The sequence below is a fragment of the Hibiscus syriacus genome, unplaced genomic scaffold, assembly GCF_006381635.1.
Source record: "Hibiscus syriacus cultivar Baekdansim isolate YM2019G1 unplaced genomic scaffold, ASM638163v2 tig00110472_pilon, whole genome shotgun sequence".
Classification (NCBI taxonomy): Eukaryota; Viridiplantae; Streptophyta; class Magnoliopsida; order Malvales; family Malvaceae; genus Hibiscus; species Hibiscus syriacus.
Window position 1 is genome coordinate 2,587,694 of NW_024062752.1, and position 26,138 is coordinate 2,613,831.

Below are 26,138 nucleotides of genomic sequence, written 5' to 3' on the forward strand. Positions count from 1 at the left end.
TATTTTCTTACTATTAAGATCATATAATTACTTAAATAACTTTGTTTAAAAAAATTATCCCAATAATATTAGGTATCGCAGAATTCTAATATAAGACGATTCTTCTGATTAAGTGTTCCATTTGTAACTTAAAATTTAAAATTTTAATGTTATTTATATAACGTTTAATGCAAATGATAATTTTTGAAAATATATTTTGATACGTGTGTGTAGGTTGATTGCAAACTCAACAACCACATCTTTCAATTACTAGTATATCTTCATTTCGGCATTTTTGGGGTTGAAATCAGCATTTGTTTTCTATATAGTATTATTAAATATTTATCAATTAACAAAACAATAATATATATTTATTTTTGTTCTACTAAAATGTATGTGGAAGTCAGCAGTTTAGTTTATCTTCCACAATCCAACAAGTGGCCCTCCTCTTCCAGTTCAAGATAAACCCCCCCCCCCCCTTTTGTTTTCCACAAATCAAAATCCCCATTTTCCTCATCTTCTCAATTCTGAAAGTTCCAATCTTTCATACGAAAGTCCCAGTCTTTCATCAATGGCTTCCCTTCAGCAAACTTCAATCGCCATTCGATCAAAGCTTCTCCCTTCTTCCCAGCTCCCCAGAGCCCTCCCTTCCCTCAACCTCTCCTTCTCAGCCACTTTCCCTTCCCTCAAACTCACCACCTCTCGCCCCCTCATCGGCGGTGCCAGAATGTCGGCAACAGCGGCTTCCAGCTACGCCACCGCTTTAGCCGACGTAGCCAAGTCAAACAACAGCCTCGAAACCACCTCCTCCGACGTCGAAAAAATCGAGAAAGTATTCTCCGACACTCAAGTCCTCGACTTTTTTGCTAACCCCACCGTCGATATCCTCAAGAAGCGTCAGGTCCTGGACGAAATCGTGAAATCATCGGAGCTTCAGCCTCACACGGCCAACTTCTTGAACATCCTGGTTGACGCCAAGAGGATTGACCTTATCAAAGAAATTGCCAAGGAGTTCGAGATGGTTTACAATAAGCTGACGGATACTGAGTTGGCCGTGGTGAGTTCAGTTGTGCCATTGGAGTCTCAGCATTTGGCTCAGATTGCTAAACAGGTGCAGAAGCTGACTGGTGCTAAGAATGTCAGGATTAAAACTAAGATTGACCCAAGTTTGGTAGCCGGGTTTACTATCAGGTATGGGAATTCAGGCTCGAAATTGATTGATATGAGTGTTAAGAAGCAACTGGAGGAGATTGCTGCTCAGCTTGAAGTAGGTGATATTCAACTTGCTGTATGAGTTTTGATTTTTTTTTTTTTGAGAATTGGGTTTGAAACTCTTTTTTTGTTATTATTGTAATTGAAATTGATACTCTTAATGTTAAATGTATGAAATTTGTCTAAGCTTCTTAAGATTGTTGGATTTAGGGGAAGCTGATAGTGGGGTTAAAAGTGAAAGTTGATATTTTAAGGCAAAGTTCTTGGATCAATTTCAAGGAATCTAACCCTAATTCTCATATGAAGTATGGATGTGTTGAAATAAGATGGAGATTGTAAATCAGTTAATAAATTTGAGTCCTTGAAACACGAGTATCAAATCATTCAAAAGAGTGTGATGAACTGAGTTGTCAATGAGTTTGAATTATATTTAGAAGCATTTGATTGTAGAGAATGCCATTGAATTCCACTTGAAGGTCAGGCATGCCACCCAAGGGACTAAAAGTGGTACTAATCTGTTGGTTATAAAAACCATCTTTGATTTCTGCATCTCAGTAACTAGGGCCATGAATCTATACATTGCAATATTGTCCTCATCACAGTGTGGTATCAGTGATGAAACTTGTAGATATCGAGTTGTGATGAAAGAAATGGATGTTGAGGATGAGAAATGTTGAAGAACCAGATCTCAATAAGTGTTGGAATCCAATCCATTTATGCTTAAGAGTTCAGTCTCTGCAATGAGTAATGTTGAAGAACCTGTTAGTATTGTCTCTAAGAGTAAAAACTCTTTCAAACTCGAAAACTGTACTAATAGTAATATTAAATGAATCTTGATTATATCTAAAATCAACTCGATTTGTTACATTTGATTCAAAGAATTATATAATTAATAATTTAATATGAGTTCACAATCACACATTGGACTACTTTATTTTTTTTGATAAAAACACATTGGACTGCTTGAATAAGTTTATGGGTAACTATAAGCTTATGGGTAAATATTTGTTCAGGGTTGAATCATGTTCACCTGCATAAGCTTGACTAGGCTTTCTCACTATAAAACAGTATTAAGAATTACTATGTTAAAATTAAATTAAAAATTACCAGCAAAACAATTACTTAAACCATATTTAAAAGAAGCCTGTTTAATCTCAGCCCATGAACAAATAATTCTTCTTATGTGAGGTTTGTAGTGAGCCCCAAATGAGAAGAAAAAATAGTTCAATGCCATATTCTATACATAGATTAGAATTGATAGGACATAAAGAAATTAATTAGTATTTGGTAGCCATTTAATGCTTGACTTGACACATGATTAATGGAATGGAAGACCGGGTAAAATGAAATTTGTGCTTTAATGAGAATTTGATGGGAGAGGGAAGATAAGCATGGAAGATGGTAACTTAAGCCATAACACCAACCATGTGATAGAGAGGAAGGCTTTGTTTTATTTAATGCACATGCCTTGAATGCCGTTCATTGATTTCACCAGCTACCTTACCTGAATCCCATTAATAAGGTATTCAGCCATAGCTGTATATACATATTTCCAATATCAACAGCTAGAACAAGGAAAAAGAAAAGAGAGAAATAATGAAGAGTAGTGAAAAGGGTAATGGTGTTGCTACTGCTACAACAAGGTCTCCAATGGCTTTAATGGGGTCTTCGAGAAATGAAAACGAGGAAGAAGTGAACACCAGCATGAGGACTGCCGAGACCATGCTACGGTTGGTGCCGATGGCTTTAGGGGTTGCTGCAATTGTTGTCATGCTTAAGGACTCTCAGTTCAATGAGTTCGGCTCGGTTTCCTACTCAGATCTTGGAGCTTTCAGGTTTTTTTTAACCTTGAACCTAAGTCTTTTACTAGAGTGTAAAGAACCCCATTAGATCAAACAAATTTAGTTTAGTAGTTAACTAATTGAATCAATATGAACTCTTTATATAAAGAGTTCACTGGTTTTTTAAAACCTTTTTTTAGGTATCTCGTGCACGCAAATGAAATCTGTGCAGGCTATTCCCTTCTTTCAGCTATTGTTGCATTCATGCCTCGTCCCTCAACTATGCCTAGAGCTTGGACTTTCTTCCTCTTAGATCAGGTCATCTAATTTAACTTTTTTTCCCCATTAATTACATCAACCATTTAACATCATAATGATTTTCATATATATATTTTTATATTCCTGCAGATTTTCACATATATAATCCTGGGTGCCGCTGCTGTATCAACGGAGGTGCTTTACTTGGCAGACAAAGGGGATTCGGCAATCACCTGGAGTGCTGCTTGTGGGTCATTTTCTGGTTTCTGTCACAAAGACACAACATCAGTGATCATCACATTTGTCACTGTAATTTGCTATGCTGTGTTGTCTCACTGGTGTCTTCCTATAGACTTTTCACCAAGTTTGATGCACCGGGGAAGTACATCAGCAAGACAATTGAAACCACTGTTTTCCATGGTTGATTTGTGTTATTATTACTGATGAAGCTACTTAGTTTCACGTTTGTGCATGTAATAGAAAATAGGTTGCCTATAGTGTTTGTGTCGTATGAGTAATCGGACTGCTTACTACCTTCTAGGTGGCATTATTTGTTCTATGTAATGCCAACATATTACAAAAATGATAAGCCATACCACAATTGGCAAAATTCGATGCTTCTTTTTATTGGTTGATGCAAACATGCATTTCCACAGCAGACATGTTTCATTACTTTTGTGTTTCTATGTCCATAAAAAGGGAGCGTTTGAATGTGCAGGAATAAGGATTTTGAAATAATTAACAAATGTTATATATTTAAAACAACCGAGGTTGAATTAAAATATACGGATACAATAAAATTCTGAATCGCAATTACATTACAACGTTTTATAAAAAAAAACTATAGAAAGAAAGTAAAACATCTTTTAATTTATTGTCACACAAGAGCATTTCTCTTGTCCAAAAAATCAATGGCTGAAAGAATAAAGTAGCACAATTCTTTTTCTTGACGCAAATCAGTTGTTTTTTGCAAATTCGAGTTACTTTTTGCCGTCATGAACATTCCCAAAGAAGTTGTTCATGTAATCTGAAAACAAAAATTCTGTGTAACGAGCCACTCCGTCTTTTTTCACCACTTGAGGCAACGGTGCAATCTTTTGTGTTGCTTCTGGACTTGCAAATATTGGTATTGACACTCGAGATTTTGTACTTGTTGTGCGGACTCTATGTTCTGCACTTTTGTATCTTCCATTACTCCATATCTGAATACAAGAAACTTAGATATTAGATCAGAGTGTACACTACTAATGAAGTTTACATAAATATGAAGCGGTTTTGAAAGTTAATATTGATTCGAACCTGTAGCATATCACCAACATTGATGACTAGGGCTCCAGGAATAGGAGGAATCTCTACCCATTCTCCCTTCTTTTCCATGTCTACATTTTCAGGAACTCTCACATACAAACCACCAATCCCATCTTGTAATAAGATTGTAAGAGTACCCATATCGGAATGACGTCCCACACCGACTGTGAGTTCAGGATTAGGACATGTTGGATAAAAAGTTCATGTTAACCATCTTCTTTTCCGATGAATGCATCGATCTTCGAGTCATCTAGTTCCACTCCTAAATTTCCCATCAATGCATCAAGCAATTTCCTCACCATCTCATGTGACGTCTTCAAATATTGTAGGGCATCATCTCTATACAGAGAATTTCAATACTTATATGACTCTCTATCCGAAATGCCAAGGAAAAATAAAATAAAATACAGTTCATAGATATATTTCAGTACCTGCGCACTCTACAGGCCATTGTTGCATAGCTTCAGCATCGTTGGTGTAAGCCATGCTAATGTAGTCTTTCCATTCCAAAGCTTTCTCCTTCTCGGGCACAAAACTCGTCCCATACTTCACTAAGGGGGATGGACTCACTTCCTTACGATACACAGCCTTCCTTTCTGCAGGCAAGGCAAAGAAGTTATGGGCGGTCTGCTTAAGGGAGTCGAGTAATTCTACGGGAACTCCATGGTTGATAACTTGGAAGAATCCAAGAGTCTCAGCAGCCCTAACAATTTGATTCACCACTTCATCATGGTCGGGACCATCAAGCCTGGACAAATCAGTGGGTGGAATGTCACATTTGGTGGCATTGTTCTTATCAATTTGCTCGGCGGGTGGCTGAATGTAAGCCTGGGGAACCTTTGAAATGGCAGAATCCACTATTCCTTTGACGCCATTGCCATCTCAGACGACAAAATTAAAAAGGGAGCTTTCACTATCAAAACTTGGAGCCATTTGGGTGTAAAAATGTAAGTAATTGTTTTGTATGAGCAGAGAGGGCTGTTTGTTATGAAATTGTGTTGTGGATCGACCAAACGGAATGTGGGGTATTTATAGTGCATGGATGGATGACCATGTACTAATAAAAAATATTTTTCTTCTTGACTTGTGATGCCCAAATGATTTGAACTTTTCAGCAGGACAATGTTACATGTGACAATTATTTTACTTTTGAAGGAACTTGGCAATTTATGAATTCAAGTAAATTGCCACAATCTCCAATTCTGACTGAAAAATGAAGGGAAACTAATTATTGCTGAAGCGCAATAACCAATTCATTTGTAAAAATTGTATATCTTTTAAGGCCAGAAGAACCCTCCAAAGATAGATCTTTTAAACATTGTAAAAGGATGAAAAGATGGTTATTTCTGACTTACCACTCCTGCACCAGCCTTCCCATCAAAGACACCATCGCAATTAAATATGTCTTTCGTTGACGTCTAATAGAACAATCAATAAAATGATTAATAAAAGAATCTAATTAAAATGATAATTAATAATTTGAAAACTCTAATTTTCCATAATTTAATATTTAGTTTATAATTTTGAAATATCCGTATGTCCGTGTTTCTAGTTTTTGATGCTTTGCTGAGTCCTGTTCTGTTTCTCTTTTGATGGCCAGGGGCTTGACTTGTATCTTGTCGTCGAAAAATTTGCCATTGGCAAAAGTGTAGCAATTTCTTTCTTGGTTTGGTAGAGCTAAGGATTGTTCTTAAGTTTGATTCATTGGGAAACATTCAAGGGAGCATCATTACTCTGGTCGTTGTTCTAGAAAGATTAATTATTTTTCATTAATTGACATTTTGTTTAATTTTTTGGTCAGAGATGGAGATTGTGGCAACTTGTCTTGAATTCATAATTCAATAAGTTTCTTCAAAGGTAAAAACTGTCATATTCGAACGCCCCCGTACCTTCTTTTCCTGAAAAGTTCAAACACAAAATTAATATTTTATTACTTACAATCATCCATCCATGCACTATTAGTAGCCCCCTCCTTCCCTTTGGTCGATCCACAACACAGTTTCATATCAAACAACCCTCTCTGCACATACAAAAGCAATACCCCAACGGCTTACTTTTTCGTCAAATGAGATGGTGAGGAAATTGCTTGATGCTTTGACGGGAAGTCTGGGAGTGGAACTAGATGACTCATTCATCGGAAAGAAGATGGTTAACATGAACTTTTATCCAACATGTCCTAATCCTGAACTCACAGTCGGTGTAGGACGTCATTCTGATATGGGTACTCCTACAATCTTATTTCAAGATGGAATTGGTGGTTTGTATGTGAGAGTTCCTGAAGACGTTGACATGGAAAAGAGGGGAAAATGGGTATAGATTCCTCCAGTTTCCGGAGCCTTAGTGATCAATGTTGGTGATATGTTACAGATTCGAATGAATATTAACTATTAAGACAGCTTTATATTTATGGAAAATTCAAGAGTAGTGTACATTGTGATCTAATACATAATTTATTTGTCTTCAGATATGGAGTAATGGAAGGCACAAAAGTGCGGAGCATAGAGTGCGCACCACAAGCACAAAATCTCGAGTGTCAATACCAATATTCGTAAGCCCGCAAGCAACACAAAAAATTGCACCATTTCCTCAGGTGGTGGAGAAAGAGGGGTGGCTCGTTACACAGAATTTGTGTTTTCAGATTACATGAACAACTTTTTTGGAAGCGCAGAAAAAAATCTCTTGAGTTTGCAAAAATCAACTAATTTGCTTCAAGTATAGGAAAATAAACTAAATTTGTATTTTATTCTTTTTGCTATTGATTTTAAGACATCTATGATGCCCTCTTGGCTTTTAGTACAAAAGTTTCTTATGTGACAATAAATTAAAATATGCTGACGTATTGTAATCTCACTCATATTTTCTTTATATTTTATCATTATTAATTTAGGATGATTATAAAGTAATATTTATTCTAAAAAAATTTAATCATTTGATAATAAAAGTTCACATCCTTATAATCCCTGGTTCTCAAAGGATAACAAACATATTTTTTAACTATTAAGATAAATTGATTCGTGTTATTTTCTTTCTTTCTTTCTTTTAATAAACAATTCACAGCTTTCTTAATTAGTTGTATAACCGTTTGTTTTCGAGCTGCAAGTAAAATTATAAGTACAATTAAAATTAAAATTAATAATATTATAAGAGAATTATGTAAAATCATACATGCTTTTCTAACTTTAAAAAGTTTTAAATATATATAAATATGCGAAAACTAATAGTAAACCTGTATCATATCATAATAATTTAAATTTTACATTTGATGAAACCAGTGATGGAACATAGTTTTGGACCTATCAATCCGAGTATCTCTGTATCCATTATAAATCTTTGTTTTCTCTCAAAAATTAGTATATGAATTTAATGATATATGAATATTATAACAATATCTAAACTTCATGTATAAAATGATAAAGACGGAACCAGCGATATTCTAGTTGGCAATCTGAAACACCAAGTAATATCATTCATGTACAACTGTTCTTTTCTGCCAAACGAAGCGACATTCAATTGAAAATGCTATAAATATATACTTTGCCGATTCTTTTCATCATCCAAACCCAAAATGATACAGCAGATTAAGATTTTGAAGGAGAAGAAGACGAGGACGACGGAAGTTGGTGTTAGTTCAAGGGAAACGGTTTTTCCAGATTCTAATGAAGTTCATCTTCTAAAGCCAATAAAGCTCACATTTCTAGACCAGCTCATTCCTCCAAATTACGTTCCCGGCAACTTATTCTTCACTGGATCAACTGCTGATGATACCACACAAATCTCAACCCTCTTGAAAAAATCACTTCGAAAACCTTGAATCAATCTGGTGTTGCGGACTACGGCTATCGGATAGAGTAAAGTCGCAACTAATAATTTGAAAAAATAAAAATTAAGATAAAAGAGACACAAAATTTATGTGGAAAACCCCTAAATAATATAGGGTAAAAACCACGGGCAACGGTAGAAGAATTTCACTATGAGAAAATAGGAATTACAACTTCTCCCGATCTACTAAGGAGAAAAACAATGATAATTCTCTCTTGATAAAAAAGAGAAAACAACTCTCAAAAAATTCTCTAAATTCTCTCTAGTATTGGAAGAAAACTAGAATGCTTTGTGATGGTTTTGAAGCTAAATGAGCTAGGGTATTTATAATAGAAGCTTTAAGGACTAATCTTGAAAATATCCTAAATTACAATGACTAAATGTGAGATTTTTCCATGTCACTTTTCAACAATTATTAGTGCCACTTATGAACCATTATTGTTGCCAACTTATAATGCATTATGAACCATTATTATGCATTATACAACTATTTTAGTTGCATGACAACTAATAATCTCCCACTTGAAGATTTAATTGGAACAATCATATCTTCACACCATTTTTTCTACCTTGTATCATCATGTTGCTTACGTCTCTGACAAGCCACAAGAGGATCGACACCAGGTAAATTTATCAGCATTGATCGCTTTCGTCATGAAATCTGCTATGTTGTCTTTTGTATGGATCTTCTGCATATCTACCGTCCATTCTTCCACCTTTTCACGAATGAAATGGTACTGAACTCCTATATGCTTTGTCCTTGAATAAAATGATGGATTCCTTGCTAGATGCAAGGCGCTTTAACTATCACAAAACAGAGAGACATACTCTTGATTGTGCCCAAGCTCTTCCAATAGCGTCTTCAACAAAATTGCTTATTTACTGGCTTATGTAGCTGCTACATATTCAGCTTCTGTTGTGGATGTAGGCACAACTGACTGCAATTTTGAAACCCAGCTTATAACTCCACCAACAACTTTAAACACAAATCATGTAGTAGATTTGCTTTTATCCAAATCCCCTACATAGTCAGAATCAACATACCCATTGATAAGTAAATTTGATCCTCCGTAACATAATGCAACATTTGAGGTCCCTTTGATGTATCTCAGGATCCTTTTTACTGTATTCCAATGCTCTTTGCTTGGATTCGCCATGTACCGACTAACCACTCCCACTGCTTGTGCAATGTCTGGTCTTGTGCATATCATGGCGAACATTAAACTTCCCACTGTCGATGCATACGATACTCAAGACATCTCCATCCTCTCTTCTTCACTGCTAGGACACATACTGGAGGATAATTTGAAGTTAATAGGAAGAGAGGTAGAAATTGGCTTACAATCTTGCATGCTGAATCGTGACAAGATCTTCTTTAAGTAATTCTTTTGTGAAAGCCAAATCTTCCTATTACTTCTGTCTCGGTGAATTTGCATCCCTAGAATATTGTTTGCTGATCCCAAGTCCTTCATTTCAAATTCCCCAGCCAGTTGTGCCTTTAATTCTTCAATATGATATTTGTTGGGTCCTGCAACCAATATGTCATCCACATACAACATCAATATAACAAAATTGTTATCACTAAACCTCTTGAAATAAGCACAAGGGTCTGCATTAAGTATGTTGTATCCAAGGCACATAATGAAGGAATCAAATCTCTTATGCCAACACCTCGGCACTTGCTTTAGATCGTACAGAGATTTGTTCAACCTGCAAACCAAGTTCTTCTTCTTTTTTTCTTTAAAACCTTCAGGATGGAGCATGTAAATATCTCCTTCAAGATTTCCATGAAGAAAAGTTATTTTAACATCTAACTGCTCTAGATGTAAGTTCAATGTAGCACATATTGCCAAAACTACTCGAACTGTTGTTAGTCGAACCACAGGAGAAAATATTTAATTGAAATCAATACCTTCTTTTTGAGCATATCCTTTGACCACCAGTCTTGCACGATACCTCTCAACTTGATCGTCACCATTTTTCTTGATTTTGAAGACCCGTTTGTTACCAATTGGCTTCCTTCCTTGTGGTAGTGGAACAATGTCTCATATATTATTTTTATGAAGGGCTTCAATTTCTTCTTGCTTCGCCATCATCCACAGTGAAGCATCTGAGCTGTTTATTACCTCCTAGTATGTTGATGGCTCACCGTCCTCTGTTAAAAGGCAGTATGCAATATTACCTTCTATAACATAATCTGAGTGTCAATTGGGACATCTTCTTACACGATCTGATTGATGAGTTGTTGGAACTTCAGAACTCTCTGGTTCTTGTTCATCATGTGCTGGTTCTACTTCAGAAGAATCTCCTTGTTCAAACTCTTTTTCCACATGTATCTGTGTAGTCTCTGACTTTTCAGCGCTATCACCGTCTTCTTTTCTTTGTAGCTTATCTTCTACAAAGATAACATCCCTACTAATGATCACTTTGCAGGCAGTGGGATCTCACAAGCGATACCCCTTTACTCCATCAACATACCCCAAGAATTTGCATTTCCTGAATTTTGGATCCAACTTTGAAATTTCTTGGGCGTTGTACATCACGTACACAATACTTCCAAATACATGGAGGTTTGAATAATCAGCTGGTTTACCAGTCCACATCTTAATTTGTGTCTTCAGCTCTATTGCAGTTGATGATTCACCAAATAACAGGCAATATTGACTGCTTCTGCCCAAAATGATTTTTCTAGGCTTGCATCCCTCAACATTGCTCTTGTTCTTTCTAACAAGGTTTTGTTCATCCGCTCTGCCACTTCATTTTGTTGAGGAGTGTTTGCCACTGTGAACTGTCTTTTGATGCATTCTTTCCTGCAAAAGTCATCAAATTCTTCACTTGTGTATTCTCCTCCATTATCTGTTCTGAAACACTTGATCTTATTTCCAGAATCAAGTTCCACCCGCGCTTTGAAGTTTTTGAAAATGGAAAACACATCTGACTTCTTCTTAATAGAGTACACCCAACATCTCCTGGAGTAGTCATCAATAAATTAGACAAAGTATTTTGCTCCGCCTAGGGATGTAACTGGTGCTTGCCATACATCAGAGTGAACCAATTCTAGAACACTTTTGGCTCTATAATTTGACGTGTTGAATTTCAACCGGTGCTGCTTACTTGTTATGCAATGCTCACACAAAGGAAGTTATACCTTTGTTAAGCCTGGAAGTAGCTTTTTCTCCATAAGGACTTTCATTCCTTGTTCTAACATGTGTCCAAGTTTCTGATGCCATAGCATTGCAAAATCTGAACTACATGAGACAACAGAGGCTTATGCTTCTAGCAAAGTTTCTCCCTTCAGCATGTACAAGTTTGTAGCTATCTTTTCGCCTTTCAGTACCACAAGCGCTCCACGGAACACCTTCATGATTCCTTTCCGTGTTTCAATCTTACTTGCATTATTATCCAACAATCCGTAGGATAATAAATTTTTCTTCAGGCCTTTCACATGTCGCACATCTCGAACAACTTTAATTGTTCCATCATACATCTTCAATTTGATGGTTCTCACGCCAATGATCTCTAAGGCATGATCATTGCAACTATACACAGATCCTCCTGAGACAGGTTCATAATGATGAGACCATTCTCTTCTTGAGGTCATGTGATATGTTGCTCCCGAATCAATGAGCCATATATCTGCATATCTCTTTCTACCTTCCACGGTGGTTGACGCTTCACAGCATAGAACATCTCCATCATCTGAAGTGTTTGCAGTATTGCCTTATGGATTGAAGTTTTTATTTAGACTCCAACAATCCTTCTTCAAGTGACCCTTCTTTCCACTGTTGTAGCACTTTAAATTCTTCTTGCTTCTTGACTTCAATCTACCATGTTTGTAACTGCTGCTTTAGCCACATTCTGTTGATCTCCCTCTCATCGTTGTCAACACTTCTGCTTGTTGCAGATTTACTTGTCTGTCTTCCTTGTTCTTGCGCCGATTTTCTTCTTATAGAACAGCAGCTGCAACGTCATCGAAGACTAGACTGGTGACATTACTGTTTGTCAAGTTGATGATGAGTTGATCATACGAATCCGGTAGACTTTGAAGTAGAAGTTCAACACGTTCTTGTTCTACTATTTTATAGCTTAAGGATGTAAGCTGAGAAAATAAAGTGTTCAGTGTGTTTAAGTGCTCTGTCACTGAAGTAGATTCTGACATCCGGAGAGTGTATAATTTTCTCTTAAGGAAAATTTTATTGTGTAATGATGTGGCCTCGTACAATTTGGTGAGATGATCCCATATCTCCTTAGTTGTCTTCTTCTCCTCGATGCTTGACAATACTTCATCTGCTAATGCTAGATGAAAGTTTGTCATAGTATTCCCGTCCATTTCGATCCATTTGTTGTCGTCTGTGAAATCTACCGGCCTTTCACTGATAGCTGCTAGACAACCATCTTTCCTCGGGATGGCATTCATCTTAAATTTCCACAATGAGAAATTTCTCTCATTAAATTTTTTCAATGTCAAATTTCGTTGTCATATCTTCTATTACAGATAGCTCCCACTATTTCACTATCGTGAATAGTTCTCTGGAACCTTCAAAGAATGGGTAATACCTTCTTACTTTATTATGTTGGAGGATCCACCTTTTGGTGGCAACCACAAAGACAATAAGCAGATATTACACACTCAAATCTGGCTCGGATACCAATTGTTGCAGAAGACGGCTATCGGATAGAGCAAAATCGCAACTAATAATTTGAGAAAATAAAAATGAAGATAAAAGAGACATAAATTTACGTGGAAACCCCCTAAATAATATAGGGTAAAAACCACGGGCAACGGTAGAAGAATTTCACTATGAGAAAATAGGAATTACAACTTCTCTCGATCTACCAATGAGAAAACAATGATAATTCTCTCTTGATAAAAAGGAGAAAACAACTCTCAAGAAATTCTCTAAATTCTCTCTAGTATTGGAAGAAAGCTAGAATGCTTTGGGATGGTTTTGAAGCTAAATGAGCTAGGGTATTTATAGTAGAAGCTTTAAGGACTAATCTTGAAAATACCCTAAATTACAATTACTAAATGTGAGATTTTGCCATGTCACTTTTCAACCATTATTAGTGTCACTTATGAACCATTATTGTTGCCAACTTACAATGCATTATGAACCATTATTATGCATTATACAACTATTATTAGTTGCATGACAACTAATAATTTTGCATGACAACTAATATATGGTCGGACAATGCACAACCTTTGCATCAACTACTACGAGGAGGGAGTGTCGTTCATTGACGCTGGCGTAAACGGCTGCTTGTCTGGTTACCTTGAAGCCAAGTTGTTCTTTACATGGTTTTTATTGTGAAGGTTTCAGGCTCTGCAGCTGATGGAGGTTGTTTGGGCCGTTGCTGCTACGGTGGTTATTTGGTAACAGAATTTGTTAGTTTGTTAGAGGTAGTTAAGCCCAATTAAGCTTCCCTGGGTCAAACATATAGTGTTGATCCATCATATCACTTAACCCGGGGCTATAAGGGTAGAGATAAATTTTGTAGAATTGTTGAGAAAGTATTTTGGAATATTCCATATTTTGATATAGATACTGAATTTTAGGATACATATATTATTGTGTATATATGTATTTCGTGATCTTTATATTTATTATAATTTATTGTTTTTCTTGTCGTAGATATAGACAAGACCGAATTTTTCTCCTTCAAATTTTTAACATAAAAGTCGATAGAAAATTAAAAATTTCACTACTTGTAGTTATCATCAATTACTAGACAAATCTACTCTTAAATTTTAAGAGGAGAATAAGTTAGATAATGTTTTATGTACACATGCTAATTTTTGGGTTACATATACATATGCTACTTTTAACCTATTGTTAACTACTTTTTAATTTGAGCACATATCATCATCAATTATACTTTCAATTTTTAAACCGAGTATTTGAATATTAAAATGTCATGCAGTTAAATTTAATGAAAATCTATTAATATATATTGACAAATGGAATTTAATTATCGAATTGGATATTTAAACAATTTATATTATTTTTTTAAAAGGATTAAATTCAAAAGTAAGAAAGCAGCGAACAACAATAGCACCGGTTTATTAAATACTGCAATGTCAAGCTTATCAATATAATAAAGCCAAGTTAATAAATAAATGGACAAATGGTATTATAGAATGTAATACAAAAATAATAAAATATATCTAAAATACCAGACAGCATAACAGAAAAATAAAATGAAAAATCGTCTGGAATATCCTAAATCATCATCATTTTTATTGTTAATTTGAAAATAAAATATAAAACAAATATGCTAAAACCAATAGCATCTTGAATAGAACAGAATATATCTTCTACTTGAAGCACATCAGTTGGTTTTTGCAAACTCGAGAGATTTCTTGCCGTCATGTGCATTCCCGAAAAAGTTGTTCATATAATCTGAAAATACAAATTCTGTGTAACGAGCCACTCCGTCTTTCTCCACCGCCTGAGGCAATGGTGCAATCTTTTGTGTTGCTTGTGGGCTCACGAATATTGGTATTGACACTCGAGATTTTGTGCTTGTGGTGCGCACTCTATGCTCTGCACTTTTGTATCTTCCATTACTCCATATCTGAATATAAATAAATTATGTATTAGATCACAATGTACACTACTCATGAAGTTTCCATAAATATAAAGCGGTCTTAATATTAATTCGAACCTGTAACATATCACCAACATTGATGACTAAGGCTCCGGGAACTGGAGGAATCTCTACCCATTGTCCCCTCGTTTCCATGTCAACGTCTTCAGGAACTCTCACATACAAACCACCAATTCCATCTTGTAATAAGATTGTAAGAGTACCCATATCAGAATGGCGTCCTACACCGACTGTGAGTTCAGGATTAGGACATGTTGGATAAAAGTTCATGTTAACCATCTTCTTTCCGATGAATGCATTGATCTTCGAGTCGTCTAGTTCCACTCCTAAATTTCCCATTAAAGCATCAAGCAATTTCCTCACCATCTCATGTGACGTCTTCAAATATTGTAGGGCATCATCTCTACACATAATTTCAGTAGTTATATGAATCTCTATTCAAAATGCCAAGGAAGAAAGAAAAGAAAATGCAGATCCTATATATTTCAGTACCTGCACTCTACAGGCCATTGTTGCAGAGCTTCGTCATCATTGGTGTAAGCCATGCTAATGTAATCTTTCCATTCCAAAGCTTTCTCCTTCTCGGGAACAAAACTGGTCCCGTACTTGACTAACGGGGATGGACTCACTTCCTTACGATACACAGCCTTCCTTTCTGCAGGCAAGCCAAAGAAGTTATGGGCCGTCTGCTTAAGGGACTCGAGTAACTCTACAGGAACTCCATGGTTGATAACTTGGAAGAATCCAAGAGTCTCAGCAGCCCTAACAATTTGATTCACCACTTCATCATGGTCGGGACCATCAAGCCTGGACAAATCAATGGGTGGAATGTCACATTTGGTGGCATTGTTCTTATCAATTTGCTCGGCGGATGGTTGAATGTAAGCCTGAGGCACCTTTGAAATGCCAGAGTCCACAATTCCTTTGACGCCGTTTCCATCCCGGACGACAAAGTTAAAGAGGGAGGTCTCATTATCAAAACTGGGTGCCATTTGGGTGTGAAATATTTAAGTAAGCTGTTGGAGTCTTGCTTTGCTTTTGTATGTGCAGAAAGGGTTGTTTGATATGAAATTTTATGGTGGATCCTCCAAACGGAAGGAGGGGGCTATTTATAGTGCATGGAGGGTTGATTAAAATTATTAAAATATGCATTTGTGTTGACGGTAAATGGTTTGAACTTTTCAGCTGAAGAAGGTATGGGGGCGTTCGAATATGACAATTTTTTCGTTCGAAGAATCTGTTTTGATGTATGAATTCAAGACAAGTTTCCACAATCTCCATTTCTGACCAAAAGTTTATGCAAAATGCCAAAATGGAAACCAAAAAATCTAATTAGTCTTTCTAGAATAATGGTATAATAAATCTAATTTCTCGGCTTTATAATACTTTATATTATTTATATATATATGTAGATTTAAATATGCTTAAATTTGAATACAGATATTAGGCATAAATTGATTTGTTTCTAGGGGTATGCAGTGGCTGTAGTTTATGTTTCAAGAAAAATATTTTTTTTCGTGATGATATTTCATGTTGTTGTGTAATATTATAATGAGATTAAGGGTGTGTTTGTTTGCCGTAAAACCAATTACGGAATTGGTTTTCCCCGAAATTCCGTGTTTGTTTCATGTAATTCGTTTTCCGGAAAATGTTTTCCCGTGTTTGTTTCACGTAATTCGTTTTCCGGAAAATGTTTTCCCGTGTTTGTTTCACGTAATTCGTTTTCCGGAACGTAATTCATTTCCCTAGTAACAGAATTTCCTTTGTGTTTTCTGTAAAATGACTTACGGATTCATTTTCCGTAAGTCATTTTTCGAACTTTTCACTTCAAAGTAAAAATACTCAAAATAATTTTATTTTATGAATTTAATATTAATAAAATATTTTAATATTATTTTCATCAAAATATTAATTATTAAAATATTTAAAATATATTTATTAATATATATATAATATAATTATTTTTTAGTTTAATAATATAATAAATTATATTATAATAATATAAGATATTATATTTTTTATTTTAATAATATATAATAAATTTTTTTATATAATAATGAATAATATTATTTATATATTTAAATAATATTTTAGTAAAGATATTTAAAATATACTAATTAATATTTTTAAAATATAATATAACACTATTACTTTAATAAATAATTAATATAATTTATAATATTTTATTTCACTAAAATATACCAATATTAATATTTTTATTAATAAAATTATAAAAAAATATATTTAATAATAAATAAATTATTTTAATATTTTAAAATAATAATATTAAGTTTTATGAGAAATAATATTATTTATTATATTTAATATTTGTAATAAATAATTTTTAAAAAACTCTTCAACTAGTGGAAAAAATGTTTAAATAACATCTTCCAAACATCATAAAACGTTTTCCAGAAATGTAATTCATTTTCCAGAATTCAAATTCTAGTAATTCATTTTCCAGAAAACCAATTACAGGCAAACAAACAGACCCTAAATGTCGTTGTATAAAATTAAAATATTTTTAATAACCCTTAAATATCATTGTTGACTTTAGTTGTTAGTGTATTAATCGTAAGATTTATTATTATAAATTTTAAAATTTATATGTAACAACAAAATAAATTATTATTAAATGCTATAATATTAAAAATAATATTATTATGCAATTTAATGTCCCAGGTACTAATATCAACAAGACGATTTATTGTTATAAATTCTTTGCAGACAGCAGCAGCCAATACAGGTGAAGAAGACCTCTTCATGTGGCTATAAAATTATTTATTTTGAACGTACACTTTCAGCAGATCAATTTTATGTAATTACAACGTACTTGTTCAATAAATAATTCATTCATTAAATTTCAAAAATATATATACGTATATTGGTTGAATTAATTCACAAAACACAAGATGGTTGAATTAAAATTTCAAGACAAGAATGGCGTTAGATATCCTTCATCAAAATTCCACGAGGCTTCATCGGCTATTAAAACAAATAAATTATTGTGTGTATATATATATATGGTTGAAATTATCTCATCATATTATTTTGTTTATTTTTTTATTTTTTATTGCTAATCTCAACCGTCTATTTTTACTTATTTAATAATTTTAAATATTCTGTATAAGTGAATCTTATTTCATATATATATATGATTCAAGGTTCAAAATAAATAGTGCATGGATTGAATATGAATATGAAACATTATTTTTATGAAAAATTAATATATTAAAAAGCTTATTTTGTTCATATTTATATACGAATATATAAAAATATATTGTCCTTTAAATTTCTTGTTATTTGAAGAAGTTTAAAGTGAAGTAACGTGATAACTATGGAGTTGTCCAAAGAACACCAACAATACAATTTCATCGGAGATTACAGAATTGAAAAATGTAATGCGTTGAACACATTTCCTTTTTGTTCCCATTATTGCCAGTTCAAGACATTTACTTATGATTCCAATCGTCTTCTTGCGAAAAATCTCAACACACGATCATGGACAAATCTACGACAAACAAATTGTTCTATGGGACAAAAGTTGTCTATCAAAGAAGTTTCGATTAATTATTATTATCCAGTCACAAATTTGATTTTTTTTTCTGTTAAGTCAATAAAATATTTTTTATAATATCATCAAATTTTATATTTAATCATATTATATCATCATCATCATCACACAATAGTTAAATTATTAGAATAAAAATATAAGAATAAATGAAATAATAAGTAGATTATTTAGCTTAATTTTTATATCGTTTAATATCATAAAAGTTACGTGCTAAATTCAAGACGAACTTCGATCGAAAAAGCTTCGTCATGTCATAAGAGTCCTAATGTTTTCTAAACTTTTGAACGGAATATATATATAAACGATGTTTAAATTAATATAAGTTTTCTTTTTCAACTTTTTGACGCGTTACTCGGTTTTTTTTTTCCTTCTTCTTCTTTGATGGCAATGGGTTTGAACAGTGCAATGACTGACAATTTTGTTCCTCTAAGAAATTGCGGGTTAAATCTGTCACTTTCCTTGCAATCTTGTTGACCAAGATTGTTGTTTTGTTTATTTTGATTTTATATTAATGTACAAGTCATAGATGATAATTTGCATAAATTGAGAGGTAAACTTTTCATAGTAATTTATGTGAGAGGTAATCCTTTATTCCAAATCAATTTCAGACCAAAATTAAATCACCTAACGATCAAGGAATGCTTGATTTATGAAAATCTAATTGAAAGTCTTTTCTTTATTCATTGGTTCTCTCATTCGATTGAATTTTCAAACAAAATCAAGGCCGAAGCAATAAACTCAAAAGTAATAAACAAATATAAAAAAGAAAATCATCGATTTTCACTGAGAAACCTCAAAGAATGTTAGATTTAGAAAAATCTATTCAAAAGTCTTTTCCTTATTCATCAGTTTTATCTCATACGACATAATTTTTTAGGAAAAAAATGACAAAGTTGACCGAAACAATAAAGATAATAATAATAAAAAAAATAACAATGAATTAAAAAACTATGGAAAAATAAGGTCTATTTATAGGCTCCTAAAAACCCTAAAAGCAAAAAACTAACATCTATTAATACTAGATATACTAATTAAAAGAAAAGTATTTCTAAAATAATAAGAAAGCCCTAAATTACCCTAAATAAATTATGGAAAGTCTAAAACTGAATTTAATTACAAATATTCAATAAAATAATAGAAATTTTGTAATAAATTAAAATCTCCGTATTGGGCCCGTATCTAATTTTCTGCACGCGATGTCTTCGCTAAAATAAGCATATCTTGAGTTTCTGATGTCCGATTGATTTCAAAATGCATTAGAAAACTAAGTGAAAGATGATTCAGTTTTAAGAAGATATCATACCTTAAAAATGTCTAGATCTTGTCAAAAAAATCGTTGCAAGTTGGCTGATGTATTGCGCTTCAAAATCATTTCTAAAAAAAATGTTTCGGGTTTGAAAAAATAGACCAGACAAAATTTAGGTATTACAATATCATATGTATATTCATTGGTGAAGGAGATCCAAGAATTAGTATGTCGAATTTTTAATAGATTTTTATTAAAGTAAAATACATATATTTTCATATTAATGTTACCATGAATGACAACATGTGATGGGCGGTGATTGATCGTCAACGATAAACAAAAAATTTAGTGCCTAAAATTGAAGTGTTTTAAAGTCTAGTGACAAAACCGATTCAAAAGTTAAATAATTTATATAGTTTAAAACAACATCATGAACTCATTAAGTGGCCTTAATGATAAAAATAAGTGTTGCTCCTCAATTATTTTTGTCAATTTATCACATTGACGAAATTAGCATCCATGCTATTGTGTCATTTTCGAGATGACAATCTAATACTATAATTGAAGATAAAATTAAAATTTAAAACTACAATCACATTAATTTAACATTTAATAATAAAATTAATAAAAACATTAACATTTAATAGTATCTAGTTTATCCTATTTTTATCTATCACCTTAAATATTGGTTATTTATAAGTAATGAATCACACTCAATTGCATTTTTTTTGTCCTCTCGGTTTTAAGATTTAGCCTTGACTAATCTGGAACAACTTGGGTCGCACACATAGTTTTGGTGGGCGAGTCTCCTAAAAAGGATTTTTTTACATACATAAGGACTCAAACTCAAGACCTTGCTTAAGCAATATCGAGCTATATATCACTTGAACCAACCCCACTTAGTACACTCAATTGTAATTTGATGTCTTATATTTTGACTTTAAATATTTAATCAAATTCCGATTGTAGTCGGTCCATCTGAATATAGATACTAACTTTTCAAAGTGTATATGTTTGACTATTATCTATGGATAAATTAACGCTTAGATATTTGTTAATATGCTTTGGTATTTGGATTAATACAAAAAGCAGCTTTTAATAAATCTCAACCCTATGCTAACAATATGATAATTTTCTAACCCTATGCTGTGAGATCTAGTTTCATTAGTAATGTAATTGGTAACATTAATCCATTAAATTATTAACATATGATTTTGGTAATATAAATTTCAAATTAAATAAATCTTCATATATAATACACACACATATATCCTTCAACAAAACCCACCTCGTCTAGTAGAATTCCTCATCAAATTTCAACTTATGATAATATTTTCAAAATCAATTAAGTCTTACAATATGCATACAGTTCCTTTAAACTTTGGCCATGTAAACATAATATGTCATTAAATAACAAGTTTTTCTCTCTACATCTTTATATATATATATATATAGAGTCAACAATCAACCCATACACCTTGAGAAACTAATCTTCATCTTTCACGTGGGACGTATTATATGAAATTCAATTAAACATTCAAAGTTAACACTTACTAAAGTAAATTGTATTTTCAAATAATAAACACGGATTCACTATTTGAATATAATTTGTAAAATAAACACAAAAAATATAAAATCATGAAATGTTTATTAAACAAATTGTAAACCTCAGTTATAACCTTTTATTCATAAGGGAAATATAGAAAGAAGAGATGGGGTAAAGATTACACTATGATACAATCTTTCAATTTATTGTCATATAGAAGCATTTGTGCTAAAGCCAGAGGCTACAACAGATGTATTCTTCACGCGGAGTTGGTTTTTACAAAATCAAGAGATCTCTTACCGTCATGGGGGTTTCCAAAAAAGCTTTTGATGTAATCTAACATCACAAATTCTCTGTAGTGAGCCACTCCATCTTTCTTCACCAATTGAGGCAATGGTGCAACCTTTTGTGTTGGTTCTGGCCCTGCAAATAGTGGAATTGACACCCTTGATTTTGTGCTTGTTGTGCGGACTCTATGCTCTGCACTTTTGTACCTTCCGTTACTTAATATCTGAATAAGAAAACAATAATTTGGAGGTATATAATGATATGGTATAATTATTTTTTTCGTAAATATGAAATAAGTGATAAAGCAAGCTTTAACTTGAACCTGCAAGGTATCACCGATATTGATGACTAGGGCACCCGGAGTAGGAGGAATCTCTACCCATTCTCCTTTCTTTTCGGTGTCTACTTCTTCAGGAACTTTTACATACAAACCACCAATCCCATCTTGTAATAAGACTGTTAGAGTACCGATATCGGAATGACGTCCTACACCGACTGTGAGTTCAGGATTAGGACATGTCGGATAAAAGTTCATATTAACTGTCTTCTTTTGGATGAATGTGTCGATATTTGATTCATCTAGTTTCACTCCTAGATTTCCCAACAAAGCTTGAATCAATTTCCTCACCAGCTCATGTGATGTCTTCAAGTATTGAAGGGCATCATCCCTACGAAGAGGATATCGATATTATTATATGAATCTCTATAGATTAGGTTTTGTAATGAAAGAACGGAATTTATTTCATTACCTGCACTCTACAGGCCACTGCTGAATAGCTTCATCATCATTGGTGTAAGACATGCTAATGTAGTCTTTCCATTCCAATGCTCTTTCTTTCTCAGGTAAAAAACTCGTTCCGTAATTCACCAATAGAGATGGACTCACTTCTCTGCGATAAACAGCCTTTCTTTGGGCCGGCAAACCGAAGAAGTTATGCGCGGTCTGCTTAAGTGACTCGAGTAATTCTACCGGAACTCCATGATTGATAACTTGGAAGAATCCAAGAGTCTCAGCAGCTCTAACAATTTGGTTCACCACTTCATCATGGTCAGGACCATCAAGCTTTGACAAATCAATGGGTGGTATGTCACATATGCTTGCATTGTTCTTATCAATTTGCTCGGCTGGAGGTTGAATATAAGCCGGCGGCACGGTTGATATGCCGGAGTCCACTATTCCTTTGACACCATTTCCATCTCGGACGGCAAAGTTAAAGAGGGAGTTCTCATTATCGAAACTTGGAGCCATTTGTATGCGCTGAGGGTTTGATTGAAATGAAAATTTTGTGGTGGTGGCGTGAACCAGGCAAGGGGGCTATTTGTACTAGTGCATGTATCTTGTACGGATGACTACGAGTAATGGGATTTTTAATTTTCTGCCGACTTCTATGATGCATACGGTTCGACTTTTCAGCAAGACGAAAATTCTGGCGTTTAAGTTTTGAAAATTATTTTTCTTTTGAAGAAATTTAAGATACAATCTAAGAAATTGTTAATACATTAATCTAAACGAGTTTCGCTCTCTTTATTTTAAATCTAAAATATTATATTTTATTATATTAATTCTTTTTAATAGATTATTTAAAATTTTATGCAATAATTATTTTTTCTTATTTTAAATACCTATGTATCCAAAGTTCCAAACGTAACAAAAAGATAAATATATTAATAAATAATTTTGATGACATATATATACAAGGGATGCCAATGAGGTAATATCGTAAAAAGTCATATTTTGAAAACGTAAAGAGTTGAATTTATAATTTGAATTGTTTTTTCCCCCTTTATTTTCTCCATATCTGATCATGATTTGTACTTTTAAATGTTATTTTTTAATTATGGTTGTCTGAAAAATAATTCTTGAAATACATTTTAATCATGTTTTTAATTGTTTTTTTTTTCTTTCCTTTCTTTGTGTATCTGATAATGATTTGGACGTCTTCATCTAATTTTTTTAATTAAGGTTGTTTGAAAATTAATTCTTGAAATATTTTTTAATAATAAACTGATCTCATTTTTGTGCGGAGGCTTACTGCATGAATTATGCAGTTAAGCAATAGAGGCTAAAGTTGCACTCAGAGCCTTATATTGAAAACTGTTGTTTTATTGTCGTCTCGATTGTATTGAAAGATCAAAAGTTATATTAATATTAATGAAGTTATCTTCTCCCAAAAAATATAGTGTTGTTTTGTTTGATTCTATTATTTAGTTAATCTTTATCATCACAATAAAACCATGCAAAGAACAGCTATCCGTAGTCATAATTATTTAAATAAATACAAACGGAACATAAATTTTTCCAAGAATAAAAAAACAAACATAAACATAACTTTATTCATTCAAACTCAATCTTTACCCCTAACGTGAACATGATATAATTGTAGACATAAGTAACAGATCACCACACATACCGCTGAAGCCAAATCAGAAGAGGAGATTTTTCAGCTTGCAAGAGAGCAGCACATGAAAACCATGCAAAGAACAGCTACCCATGGTTAAATCTTAACTTGATTGCCGTTAGGGTTTGGGGAGGCAAATGCAAGAAACTCATGGTCATGTTGTAGCATATCCAAGCATTTTTCGTCTAAAGTAACCCATGCTTCGATGGCCTTGTCATTTCCTACCTCTTTTTCGAAAAGTGAAATTATTAAGTGCAGGAGCAACGAGCCCTGGGATTCCCAGCCAGCTGGGCATTCCCCATCCAAAATCAACTTGATGCATCGCAGAATTCAACCAGCTAGAGAAACCATACAAGTCTACATTTTCATTCGAGGATACTTCTGATAACTGCTTTATTTGTTCACTTATGACTTTAAACCCTTCATCGCCTTGCAGACCTTCTGTGTCGAAATTCTCCACTGATTGTGTCGCTATATATGCCAATTCATGTAGCTCTGTGTCTTTATCAGCAGAGTTATTATACGTGGTGGTTGCGAACCAAAATAGATTCCCAATGGAATAATCCGGTAACGGCTGCTTCATTTTTCGTCTCATATTCACTGCTTGGATTATCACAGACGGCTTTACAATTCCAGATGTCGATCTCGATGCCAACATGGCATGTTTCCATATGAATGCTGTCAGTGTTTCTGCTCGAGAAGGATGCTCCAGATTTTTGGTTTTGGCTTTAAACATTAGCGTCTTCACTGCATTCGCATCAAACACGAAACTCCTCGTCTTGTACTTTCCTTCTTTGAACCAAACTCGTTTCAAGGAAGACAGGGTATCTGGTGAAATCCAATCCCTGGTGGGGAAAAATCGTGATGATGCCTCTAACAAATGGAGACGAGGGATTTCGCCGTTAGTACCCCGAGCAAAAGCTGACCAACTCTTAAGAAAAGCGGATACCGTCGACGAATCAACCATCTTGTGGGAACAACACAGTGCTAGAGCTATCCCGCCACAATCAAAGACATTGAATTGAACGGCTAGTAGGGGGTGTAAGCCCGAGAGGTGGCGAAAGGGTTCCAAGGGAAGCAACTGATTTAGCCTTTCAAGTTCGACGGCTTCGAGATAATCAGACAAGCAACCGTTTACGCGCGCTTCAATGAACGGCACTCCCTCCTCGTAATAATCGATGCAAAGGTTGTGTATTGTTCGACCAGATAAAGGGTAAAATTGATTCAAGGTTTTCGAAAGTGATTTTTTCAAGAGGGACGAGATTTGTGTGGTATCAGCAGTTGAACCATTGAAGAATAAGATGCCGGGAACGTAAACTGGAGGAATGAGCTGGTCTAGAAATGAGATATTGAATGGCTTTTGAAGATGAGCTTCATTGGAATCGGGCCGAATCGTTTCCCTTGAACTAACACGAACTTCCATCGTCTTCGTCTTCTTCTCCTTCAAAATCTTAATCTGCTGTATAATTTTGGTTTTGGATGATGAAAAGAATAGCCAAAGTAGATATTTATAGCATTTTCAATTGAATGTCGCTTCGTTCGGCAGAAAAGAACAGTTTGTACATGAATGATATTACTTGGTGTTTCAGATTGCCAACTATAATTTTACATATTAATGTTGTAATTTATACAGTACATATTGAACTAAAAAACATATATACTTTTAAGATTTATCATTTTAAAACCTACCTGTTGTAAATTAAGATATATAATATTATTAGTGGCAACATTGACGATATCCAAAGGAAAAAATAGGTTTATTTTACTGAAAGCCACAAATATTTCATTCAGATTTTAAGCTACCAATAACTCGGGAAGTGCTATAATGGGAACTCTGAAATAAGGAAAATATATGTAACACCCTTATCCGTATTTAATTCTAAAATACGAATCAGACTGTCACAAATTAATTTTCTAGCATTCAAATTTAAATCATTTATTAATTTATACATCAATTCATACTTTTTTTTCCACCAAACTAATTTCGTTTTCAAGCAGTAACTTAACAGTTCATAATTATAACATATAACAAATAAAATTGTTTGTATTTTACTTAAACTAAAATTTATCTTAATACCGGTTTAATTCTAATTCTTTTTACCGTATAGTTAACATG

At 33.6% G+C, this 26,138-nt stretch overlaps 3 protein-coding genes and 4 pseudogenes across 3 annotated transcripts; 3 read left to right on the top strand and 4 right to left on the bottom strand.

The window, feature by feature from the left end:
* Positions 1-472: 472 nt before the first annotated feature.
* LOC120127956 (ATP synthase subunit delta, chloroplastic-like) lies at positions 473-1,382 on the top strand. The gene has a single exon (XM_039145755.1). The coding sequence runs from the start codon at positions 551-553 to the stop codon at positions 1,271-1,273; it is 723 nt and encodes a 240-aa protein (XP_039001686.1). The 5' UTR covers positions 473-550; the 3' UTR covers positions 1,274-1,382.
* A 1,187-nt stretch (positions 1,383-2,569) lies between these two features.
* Positions 2,570-3,709, top strand: LOC120127678 (annotated as a pseudogene).
* A 477-nt stretch (positions 3,710-4,186) lies between these two features.
* LOC120127777 lies at positions 4,187-5,471 on the bottom strand (annotated as a pseudogene).
* Positions 5,472-5,556: 85 nt separating this feature from the next.
* The window catches only part of LOC120127778, a 31,425-nt pseudogene continuing 10,843 nt past the window's right edge, over positions 5,557-26,138 (top strand).
* On the bottom strand, positions 14,691-15,973 carry LOC120127656 (scopoletin 8-hydroxylase-like). The gene is made up of 3 exons (XM_039145518.1): positions 15,462-15,973; positions 15,027-15,372; positions 14,691-14,936 (listed from the first exon to the last, which is right to left on the bottom strand). Exons 1-3 carry the CDS (start codon positions 15,959-15,961, stop codon positions 14,691-14,693), a joined length of 1,092 nt encoding a protein of 363 aa, XP_039001449.1. The 5' UTR covers positions 15,962-15,973.
* On the bottom strand, positions 21,555-22,926 carry LOC120127654 (scopoletin 8-hydroxylase-like). Its single transcript, XM_039145516.1, has 3 exons — positions 22,373-22,926; positions 21,946-22,291; positions 21,555-21,846 (listed from the first exon to the last, which is right to left on the bottom strand). Exons 1-3 carry the CDS (start codon positions 22,870-22,872, stop codon positions 21,595-21,597), a joined length of 1,098 nt encoding a protein of 365 aa, XP_039001447.1. The 5' UTR covers positions 22,873-22,926; the 3' UTR covers positions 21,555-21,594.
* LOC120127653 lies at positions 24,119-25,445 on the bottom strand (annotated as a pseudogene).

What these genes read in the sequence shown, in the direction of transcription:
- LOC120127956 (XM_039145755.1), top strand. Translation starts at nt 551, where the DNA reads ATGGCTTCCCTTCAGCAAACTTCAATCGCCATTCGATCAAAGCTTCTC.
- LOC120127656 (XM_039145518.1), bottom strand. Translation starts at nt 15,961, where the DNA reads ATGGCACCCAGTTTTGATAATGAGACCTCCCTCTTTAACTTTGTCGTC. An exon ending in CAATGGCCTGTAGAGTGCAG is followed by an intron (nt 15,373 to 15,461) that starts GTACTGAAATAT and finishes AATTATGTGTAG; the next exon opens with AGATGATGCCCTACAATATT. An exon ending in ATGTTGGTGATATGTTACAG is followed by an intron (nt 14,937 to 15,026) that starts GTTCGAATTAAT and finishes ATTTATATTCAG; the next exon opens with ATATGGAGTAATGGAAGATA.
- LOC120127654 (XM_039145516.1), bottom strand. Translation starts at nt 22,872, where the DNA reads ATGGCTCCAAGTTTCGATAATGAGAACTCCCTCTTTAACTTTGCCGTC. An exon ending in CAGTGGCCTGTAGAGTGCAG is followed by an intron (nt 22,292 to 22,372) that starts GTAATGAAATAA and finishes TCCTCTTCGTAG; the next exon opens with GGATGATGCCCTTCAATACT. An exon ending in ATATCGGTGATACCTTGCAG is followed by an intron (nt 21,847 to 21,945) that starts GTTCAAGTTAAA and finishes TTTCTTATTCAG; the next exon opens with ATATTAAGTAACGGAAGGTA.